The sequence below is a fragment of the Limulus polyphemus genome, unplaced genomic scaffold (genome assembly GCF_000517525.1).
Source record: "Limulus polyphemus unplaced genomic scaffold, Limulus_polyphemus-2.1.2 Scaffold1798, whole genome shotgun sequence".
NCBI classification, from domain to species: Eukaryota; Metazoa; Arthropoda; class Merostomata; order Xiphosura; family Limulidae; genus Limulus; species Limulus polyphemus.
Window position 1 is genome coordinate 227,359 of NW_013667408.1, and position 11,535 is coordinate 238,893.

Consider the following 11,535-nt stretch of genomic DNA (forward strand, 5'->3'; position numbering starts at 1 on the left):
TATGGTATTGATATAGTAATTTATGATTTTTTAGTTATTGAAATGTATATATATAAAACCTAAAAAATAATATTTTGTTTCATATCCTCCACATGCAAATTTATAAAAGCTTAGCAACCTACATCAAGCTGCAACCGAGTAAAAAGTTCATAACTAGAAGAGATAATTGTTTGCTTTACTTCTTTATTTACTGTTCTATGTTTTAAGAAAAATATGTTTAAAAACTTATTTCAAAATAGCACTAATCTATATACATATATAATGTAATGTTCACTAGTAGTCTGCCAAATTTCGTTAACATTCGCTTACTAATTTAACAGTTATTGCATAAAAACTATAACAAGCATACAATGGTTACGAGGTCGGTCCCAAGGACCGAGACCATGCTAAAAGAGTTAACTCCATCCATTTGTTATCTGTAGTAGTATTACTTGTTTTTACTCAGTAAGAATAAATCAGCTTCATACGCTTAATTCACCTGGAGTAACACTTATATTTAAAGTTGAAAACCCCATAAATGTACTATATTTTTCGCATACACATCAGTTGGAGCAGCACATTCAGAAGCCAACTGAGAACTTAACCCATATATAGTATATTTACCTGGAGCTGCACACATGTCCAATACCCAATCTCCGGGCTGAGGATTTAACACATGGCAACAAACAACAGATGGTAAATTTTGTAAGAAAAGTCTTTCTTCCATGATTCCATTTAGAGAAGGTGAAGGACAGATACGTTTGACAATTCTCACAGCAAGTCCACTTATGCACAATAAGAAAAAATATTATATTTCAAAACATGAAAAAATTACTTAATTTCATATACTTAAACAAGTATTATCATTTTTAATCATAATTAGCATGAACTCAAAATATCAAGGATAAACATTTTAATCTGTAACATAATGACACGTATTAAAAAACTATTTTTTACAATTCCCAAAAAAACAGAATAAAACTTTCTTATAATTTGTTCATCAGTTGAAATTGACAGTGGTCCGCTATTCTAAGACCAGATAAAATGGTAACAAACCATTTTTCCTGAGTACATTTAAATAGTATGCTGGACCAGTTCAGTGCCCAAGTCACACTAATTTACAATAACCAAAAATGTGTGTATTTTTCCCCTCAATAAACTGTGCTAACCATTCGTTATAGCAGTGGTCTCCAAACTGTGTGTCATGACAGACTAGTGTTGTGGCCTGTTGATAGGGGTGTTGCAAGAGTTTCACCAAATGAAGAATAATTAAGAACATAAAACAAAAAACTACAAAAAATATTGCATATGGCAGCAGGGATGTGGCACAAATCAAGATGAGTTAGGAAGTCAACAATGAAAAAAGTTTGTGAGCCAGTACATTAGAGCCATGCACAAATTACTGAATAGTGGATATATGTGAGCCTAAAGTGCTGTTTTGGAAACTAAATATTTATTTTGTTTTTCTTAAATAAGTACTGATACTCTCTGAAAAATGGGGGTTCTACAGTTAATACAAACATTACAAATACACACACACAAACAAATCTGTATGTTGTAAATATTTGTTAAGTGAAGAAAGAGCATGAAAAATAGAAACAAAGAAAAGTAAAATGCTATACATATTCAGAGCAACTGTGTGATAATGAAATAAAATGATATGTACACAATGGAGAGATAAAACAATTATCAAGTAATATAAATAAGGTAAGGCTGTGTCATATGTAACATCCATAAGCCTATAATGCCAGAACAAGACAACAACAATTATATTATTTTGTGAAGAGTCTTTGGTTTAGATTAATATATTAAATTTGTTGGACTGAAGAGTAACATACTCATTTAAACGTACAAATATGCTACATTTATATGTTAATTGATCAGAACGTTTTCAGATCTCCAACACTAAAGCAGTGAACCAACATACAAGATTAAAAAAACATGTGAACTACAATAATACGTGATGTTTTCAGAAATGATAATACATTTTTTACAGTGTTTTGATCTACATTCGAGCTTAGAAAAACTTAAAACTGCCAAAAAGTATAAACTTCATTTGTACATCTTATTTAAATTGCAAAACTTGTCTATCATTAAACAGAAAAACTAAATAAGCAGGCATCTTTGGGATATCCTAACAGATAAGCTAAGAGTACCTGAAGAAGACAGACCAATGTTGTTGAAATATGTGATACATTCCTCCAAAAAATAAATTGCTTCATTACGTTCATAAATCCTTGTTTGCCAACTTATTATTATAATAACACAGTAAATAATTAGAATACACCATCAATCACATAATAACTAGCATATGAATTATTTTCAATTGCACTTTTTATTCTTCAAAAGGTATAAAACAGGGTGATAAAATAATATGTGTCATTGATAATGTGACACGACATCACAAAAGGATCAAATCCCAACCAAAAAGAGACAATCAATGAAACACAAAATCAACTGAAGAGAACTCATAGCAAGGGTGGGGCTCGGAAGAACCATGGTGGTGCATAGCTTTTGTGTCACCCTGTATACTGGTATTAATTAATTAATTAATTGTCAGAAACTATAAAACAAATTGTTTACATTATTTTACTTAATCTTTATGATATACAAACACACTTGCATTATTTATCCATGCATACAAGAAAACCAACAGTCAAAATTCACAAAGTTTGGATGCACTTCTTATAGGCCAGATTTAATGTTTTTTTGTTTCCTAAAATAGTTATAAGACGCTCATTATATTCAGTCAGTTATTTGAAAAGCCTAAAATAATTGGTAATACATGCCACAAAATGCTAGTTGGTTGAATTCTGAAATTAAAAAAACTAGTAAATGTATAATGTTTTTCTAACCTTGGGGAAGAAACATTGAAAATATCTTGTCGACTCATAACAGATATCCCATTTCCAACAAACACTTTGTCACCAGTAAACACTTTTGTCAAACCCCGCTTGCACATTCCATTAACATCAGCAAAAACAGAAACTTTTTCTCCCTGTATTAGATCTAATAAAAAGAACCAATTAATGGAACTAGACTTAGTTAAAGTTATTTACATTACTATCATCATAAACAAGCTGATATTTGTTATAATAGAATTATCAGAGCATAAAATACTTCAAATACTAATTTCAAAAAGGAATTAATATTGGCTAACAAATTAATGTATTTATTGTTATAAAAGTTAGTATTACAATAAAAATAGAAAAAAGTTTAAAAATGATATTAATTTGCATATTTCCAATGATAAGAAAGAAAAATTACTTAGCGGAGCACCCATGACACCAGGTGCATAGACATCTGCTCCCCGCAACACGGCCACACCACACAGGGCTCCAACAATTAATTCTCGTCTCCAAGGGTGTACAGCTTCATTATCAGAAGCTGAGCTGACGATAAGAAGGTCAGGAACGTGAGGGTGAATATCAACTGTGAACTTATCTGTACGCTCACCACTACTGATCTGCTAAACTCATCAAAATATTATATATTTAATATTTTGGACATAAGCATGAGAAAAAGCAACTAAAATTTTATGTTTGCTTATATATATATCTACATATACAAATCTTTTGGTTAAATTCATGATTGGGAAATGTTTTGTAAAACTTTCAATGTTTAACAGATCAAATATAAAACCTCAACTTTAAAATATGACAAATGTTCCAAATTAAATTGGCATCCCATTCTTTGAACAGAGTGAGTTTAATAAGAATATGCCATTGCATTTAAAAAAAAACACGAATCATTCAGCACTTTATTACCATTTTCAATCTAAATGTTGGAAAATAAAACATTTTGGATACAAAATGTTTCATACAGTCAACTACTAATGTAACATAACAGAACATAATCATCGTGAAACATTCTCTACTATACACAGGCGAGCAAGTGTGGCAAGAAAAAAAAACTGTGAAGAAAGATTCTATGTTACTGAAAAAAATATGATACCACAAATAAAGTACAAAAAAGTAGGTAAAATACCATAATCTATTAATGTTATTTTTCTCTAGTACAAATTCTCTCAAATATATGTGGAAGAGAAAAATTGATTTTTAACATTTGACAAAAAAAAACACTGAACATAGTTTGATGCTCTGCACAAAAATGTTCATTTAGACTAGTATTTGACTTTATTAAACATTGTGTATTCTGTATACTTTTTTTTACTGCTAACATAAAAAAAAAGTAGCTTAATCTTACGGTATCCTGTTTTACTATAATGGCTGGTAGTGCATCTGTAATACATTATTAGATCTCCTGAATAAGTCTTAAGGCAATATTTATCAATAGAATTGTGCACTTAAGACAGAGGTCCTTATTTTTTATAGACTGTGTCTTGTAAATAACTCGAATTACAATCACAAAGTACATTAAGATTACACAGTTGTGATGTTGTTTATATTTAATTAAATAGTGTATTTATTATATTTTTTCCACCTGTATGATAAAGAGAAGTTGTATGTTTAATTTTTTATAATGAATGAGAGAAACACAATAAACACGTTTTCCAAAAAAAAAGAGAGAATAATGTTTCTTTGTTTTTTTTAATTTCAGCAATAAATCTTACAAATAAATCTTTAAAACATTTCATGCAAAGCTATTCTTAAACAGTGAGAAGATGCTACAACATACTGAGTGATTCTGCAATAACAAATTAACTGCATACAAATGTAAAGAAAAAAAAAGAGAAGAAATAATGAAACAAATTTTTTCTTTTACAACCAATGCTAAATAAAATTTTTGTTTAATCTTCTAAATAAAAATCCTTACTTATATCGTATCTGATACTTAATATTTATTATACTTATGATACATAAAGTGTGCCAAAAATATCTGAAAATTAAAAGAAAAATATAAATTAAATGAAGTTAAATTTTTACAACCTTATCTAAAATTTCTCTTAAATCTTCTTTGGCCTGAAGTGTTGTTGTTTCTAAGGTGTTAACTCGCACTGTTGTAAAGTGAGGAGCTTGGCACAACCATAACTCTAAATCATTAAAATACTTCTGAGCTTTCTGTTCTCCTACTTTTTCAATCACCTTCAGAAACAAAGAAAGAGTAATGCAGAAACCATAAGCAGGTCATAACACTTAATTTCCCATTTTCATTAAATGGAAGGAATAATAACTTAAAATGTTTAAACTAATAACAACATATTCCAAAAAGCATAGAAAAGACATAACACTAATAACTATTCATAACCAATTCTTAGTTTACTGAAGCATTGTATTACATAGAGAAAAGTGTGTTCAGATGAAACATATTTTAACATCACATCTGTAATAAAATTATGTACATTACTAACATCTCAGTACAAATATAATGTGTGAGTTATTTTAGCATCATGTTTTTAAAGATCATAATTATTAAGTTCATTTGTCAGAAACTTGATACAGGTAACTGATACCGATATATATTTTATATCTTTCCCAATAAATATGGTACCATTAGCAACAGAAATATGGTTAAAATACTGTTAATAATCTCTCTCTCTCTCTCTGTAAACTGCACTGATACACCAATGAAACAATTCAAATTTCAAAAACTAAATTATAACAACAAAACCTTTAGAAACCAAGTAGATATAATCACTTGAAACTACTATCACTGATAGATTTATTGTTTACTTCCTAGAATTCTTCTTCTCAAGTGTCCTGGTAATGAAAAACAGATTGTTCTTTAACTTTTTTTTTTAATGGTTGGGAAGTTTATTGTTAAAATTTTATGAATTTGGATCCATGTTATTTTTGAATAACAAACTTTAAGACATCAAAGATACCAAAGCCCTGATAAACACACACATAATCACACATTAAGAGGCTGTGTAATGTTTATGGATTATCTTTAAATGTTGATTTGAAGGTCACTACAAAATACATTTTAAAGAAACTATTTGAAAATGGTTTTTACTTAAAGCTTCAGTGAAAAAGTTTGCTTTATCTCCTCATTTAACATAATTTGCACATAACATATATAACAAGATGCACATGTTACTCATAACTGTGGCTCTTGGCTGCTTCTGAATGTGATTCCATCCATAACAGATTAACCTTCCATTTATGGGTAGGTCAAAATGCATATCATGATGTTTTTAAAGTTGCATTCAAAATTAAGTTAAACTATTTTATTATCAGTGTATGTCAATAAATTTGGCATCAAACATAGTAAATAATACACATTTTATCACAATTTTTAATTAATTAATTACAAAAGAAAATATTTAAATAAATTCTCATTCTTTGCTTTTATGTATTATGTGACTTTTTGGCTATGAATTACCCAGCTTGAAATTTTTTCCACTATTATATTATTTTGTAAGTTTCAGAGTAATTATAAAAATATACATTAGATATCCTTGAGCTAAAATAAAATTCAACCTTATCTACTCTTCTTACTTTTTAATGAGTTATATGCCATAAACTGAAACTTATATACCATGCCCCTCCTAGCACATGCTGTCTTTAAAAATTGTGAATAATTCTCTCTGATATTTGCTATTAAATTATTTATAACAAATAGAAAGATAAGATTCTAATTTACTGATTTCTTTATGAGCTCATTCTCACAATCAGTTTTGAGTTATTCTGCATCAATTTCATAGTTTGCTATTACTTAGATAACGAAAATATTTCAATGCACATGTAGCTTAATTAGAAAGTCAGTTAAGTAGCTTTGGGACATTGTTTTTTGTTCCTTGTAATACTTTGTGTTCTAAATTGCATATTTAACATAAATTAAAGTTAAGTACTAACAACACCCCTACTAAAAAAAGAGGGTTAACTTTCATTGAATCTTATCAAAAAAAGTACAAACTGACACATATGTACTAAGTTTCATTTTATTTTATGTATATCTTTTATTTATTGTTATAAAAGTAAAATAAAATGTAAAAATTAGCAACTTATCAGGTTATATATAAAAAATATATAAAGTAAATATATATAAAGCACAAACACATCTCGCAATTCAGCATGTTGTAATTTGACCAATGGTGCTGGTAACTCAATGCTGTGTTTACATAATATTTTCCCATTGTGATAAATGGCTTTGTTGCTAATCTAAGTGGCAGTAACTTTGTTTGTTAGTTGTGTTGTTAAGCCGAAACCAATATAATACACTGTTTGTGCTGTGCCCACCATGGATATCGAAATCAGGTTTTTAGTATTACAAGCCTTCAGACTTTCTGCTAAGCCACCTGGGAGCATGTCAGTAAAACAATAAATCTAAATGACTAGGAGATTTGAATTTTATTAGTTTTGGCTGTAAGAATAAATAGTGTAATTGTCTTTAAAAATATGCAGTCATTATAGAAAGAAAAATGGTTAATTTAGATTTATTTCATATTTTTATGGTGGTTACAAAAAAGGTCAAATGGACCAAGCGTGTATTGTATAGTGTTAGGGTGGAGAAAAGAAAAGAACAATTTTTTCCTGAAAAACTTTTGATATTTACTTAGGAGGTTCCAGAGGTTATATAAATGAAAATCACCTTGCACTCAGACTAGTCAGTGTCCGAGTCCATAAGTTCACAGACAAATCTTTAGTAAAAACATTAAATTAAAAAAACCCAATTTTTTGTCTACAAAAGACTTGTTTACTGAATATTTTTGAAGACACACTTAACATATTGAAAGTTATAGTATGTATAGTCTCTTGGTGAAACGGTTGTTAGAAAGTTGGTCAAAATGACTACAACCATACACTGAATGTTACAGAGCATTATTTTTTCTTCAGCCTCCCCAATCACTAAATAATTTTTATTATCCATAACAATTTTTCTTCAGTATATAAAATAATGATGCATAGCTCTCAACTTAATTGACATAACTTAAGTTTATCTTGATCCAATACCTTACAGTTTATCAAATCTTCCCAAAGGCTTTTTTTGAGTTCTGGGTTCTTCTGAAATGGTGAAATTGCATTTTCCATTGGTCTGAATTGCTGAAATAAACCAAGAAAGCTTCTTAATAAATTATGATACAAGTATCAAGAAAGCAAGATACTTAATACTGTTAAAGTTTCACAGCTTTAAATTAAAGAAACTGTACACAAAGAAGTGCCTTATGTTACACAGCAACGTGATTAAAATCATAACATCTATGACAAAACAAAATAACGTATTCTCACAGTGGTTATGAGCTATAATACATGGTATTTTTAAATGAGAGAGAGAAAAAGAAAAAATAAATAAATCTGTGCCAAGACATCCTCCACTGCCAATGGCAATTCATTCCACAGACCAATCAACTTGTTAGAAAAATAAAACTGTCTTTAACAAGAGACTACCGTCTTTTCCAAATCTAAATCTTGTGTCCCCTCATACTATTATCTTCAGAATATAATTCAAAGAAATCAGAGGCTTTTATACTATCAATCTCCTGTATATATATATACTCTTATAAACTTTTATAACATCACCTCTTTCCCTTCTTTTCTCGAGAAAAAACATAATAAGACATCCTCATCCTAGCAGCCATCCTCAGAACCCTTCCAATAATGAGACCAAAACTGTATTTATCATTCCAAATGAGGCCTAACTAGTGATTTGTGTAGACAATTACCTCTTTCAATTTGTAGTTAATATACCTAAAATTCTATTAGCTTTACTACTAGCAATATAACACTGCTTCAATGGACTGAGTGACTTATCCACAAACGTGGAAAGATCTTTCTTCAGTCAAGACTACAATTTTCAAGTTTAAGTATTTGTTTTACTTTGTAAATGCAATGTAGTTGCGTACTACTACCTTCTGGATTAAAGAAATTAACAAAACTTCCCTGATACCTTGGTTTAGGAATATAACACTGTTGTGCCACCAATAATCATCCCCTGTCCAAATCTCATCCGGGGGGATAGGATTTTGCAGCTCTACCAAACACTATCTCACATCTTAATTTCATCCTATTGTATCTTTCAGTGTTAGTTCACTATGTATCCATTTTTTGCAAATTTTTTCTTTTCTCATTTGGTTTTGATCAAATGTATTTCGTAAGTACTATTTCATGTAATATAAACAGTCTATTTCTCAGTATTATTTATAAAATGTGTAGGTATGCACAGGCAGTAAAATTTGGCCGAATACCGGGTCCAGGTACCCAGTCACTAAGATTTGGCCGGGGCTGGGAGTTAACTGGGATCAAGTTCTTCCCCCCCCCCCCAAAATATACACAAATATTTCAAACAAAAACAAAACTGATGCTTATTATATTTAACTAATTAATCACCAACAGAACATTCAATTTTTACTTTCAACTTTCAATGCCTAGCTCCAACTTCTTAAACCCTAACCCTTATTGTTCTCTGAATCCCAGAATTTCAGCGGGTGGTCAGTCTTTGTTGCTCGGAACATGTTTTTTTTTTTAACTAAACCAATTACTGACTGTAACTTTCAGTACCACATTAGTTGCCACAAAGAGAAGGGGGTTAGATGCCTAACTTCGACACTTGGCTGGAGCAGAGTATTACCGGGTAGCCCAATTCCTGGGCGGAGGCAGATATCTGGCTATGTACCTGTGCATCCCTAAAAATGTGATATTTTTAAGCCTACCTGAACAAATGATTTTTACTAATAATACTTTACGTGATACTAACACCGAGCATGTAATAAGCAACATTTTCCATTGTAAAATGTTATTTAACATTTGGTTATTTAGTAACAATGAAATTAAATTATCAACTCTTTATCTAATGATTATGTAATGTTTAGAAGGAAATTCTTATTGAAAATATTGCACTTAGACTTGTACTTACACAAGACTAATAAGAGTTAGTACTGACATGGATAGTTGTGTATAATTAAGTACTAGTAGGCCTACTAATTTTTTATATTAGTATTAACATTTTTAATATGTAACTTATACTAGTGTATAAATAATTTTTTTTTCATTGTGTGTTATTACTTTTAATTTCATCCCTAGGCTAGCCAATTCTATTAGTTGATGTTAGTAAGAAGTATTACCACTGAAAACTATGAACTTCTGAACCTAAGACCGGTGTAAAGTTGTAATTATCAGTATTATATTTTCTTACCACTTTGCACACACTATCGTTTTGACATTTTACTATTCTCACGTTCACTTCATAATCATGTATTTTTATAAATTTCTGACAACTAAAAATCTAACTATTTTAAAATAGAAGTAAAATATAAAGTTGTAACTGCTTGAATGTTATACTTTTCACTTTAATTACACTAAACAGTTAATGGATAATTCTGTGTTGTTTTGTTTATGCTATACATACTTGTGTATTTATATATCATTCTGTCGTTACTCGACAAAACTGAATCATGGACTTGTAGTTGTAGACTGCATACCACAACATATTCAGGTTAAAAAGAATGTGTATAAAGCAATTAATAGGTTCAACTTGGTATTTGATATTGTTATAAGCTATGTAGTTTTATTATAATATTAGAGAAATAAATACACTTGTTTTACATTACACTGACTGTGCTTTGAATTATTTATGTCACAATTTACAACTTAACTGATTGAAGGTAGCTATAGTATTTACGAATTAAAATAAGTATACGAACAAAAAAGTAAATATGCAATACCAAATTTCTATAATACGAAAAAAAATGGCACTAATATGAATTAAAATATATTGTTTAAGACACGAACTTTACGATTAAGTTAACACTATTCGACAAAACGAGTGACAATCAAGGTGAACGTTTGTCAATGTCAGTTGATACTGAAAGTAGTTATAGTATTTACGAATTAAAATAAGTATATGAACAAAATCGCCCTCATAAAAGTAAACAAACAATACCAAATCTATTTAAAAGGAAAAAAATTGCACTAATATTACCTAAAATATTTTGCATAAGACACATAATTTAGATTAATCAGATTCAGCAGACTTATCACCTATGTATCACGCATGCACATATGTGCTATGGGGATGAGATTTGGTGTCACACCGTCTCACGAAGTATATTTATTGCCTGCAAAACCAAATTAAATGTATATAACAGTAATTTTAATTACATATTCTGTCATCGATTAAGTGAAATATGATAACGAAAAAACTAAAAATAATGTAAAAACTATAATTGATTCTGATATATAATGTATAAAGAAACGATGAAATTACATAATTATGAAACACCTGTTACGTCTCCGTTTGTTAATTGATTTTTCCTTAACTTCGTTCCAACGAAACTTTAACGACACAAGTCTTTACTTAATAAAACTGGTTTATTCTTTCCGAATATAACTTTGCGATACACTTAATCTCAATACTCGCGCTAAAACAACACTGTAACGAACGAACGGTTAACTTCAACAATACCCTGTGACTGCAGTTCAATTACTCACTATCTACCCAGACACGTTACATTCCCCTCTTTTATATACCCGCCTACCCTATATCTAGTAAGAACTAGAACATTCGCCAAAGTACAGGATAATTCTAGATAGTAGAGAGCGTGAGAATCACATGATCTCGATGACGCAACAATACGATATGTGCACCAAATAACTATACCGTCAGAACAGCAAGGCTTGTACTACAACGGACTAAAATCGGCATTAATATAATTAT

General features: G+C 29.7%; 1 protein-coding gene across 2 annotated transcripts in view; it reads right to left on the minus strand.

Annotated features, from left to right (window-relative positions):
* The window catches only part of LOC106464976 (putative methyltransferase NSUN6), a 19,338-nt gene extending 8,449 nt beyond the window's left edge, over positions 1–10,889 (minus strand). For both annotated transcript variants that reach the window (XM_013925155.2, XM_022392796.1), the window contains exons 1-6: positions 10,801–10,889; positions 7,836–7,925; positions 4,869–5,024; positions 3,247–3,448; positions 2,835–2,988; positions 604–764 (exon numbers count right to left, since the gene is read on the minus strand). In XM_013925155.2, coding sequence (XP_013780609.1) covers positions 604–764; positions 2,835–2,988; positions 3,247–3,448; positions 4,869–5,024; positions 7,836–7,913 — 751 coding nt within the window. In that variant the 5' untranslated portion in view covers positions 7,914–7,925; positions 10,801–10,889. The remainder of the gene's footprint in view (positions 1–603; positions 765–2,834; positions 2,989–3,246; positions 3,449–4,868; positions 5,025–7,835; positions 7,926–10,800) is intronic.
* Between the last annotated feature and the right edge of the window lie 646 nt (positions 10,890–11,535).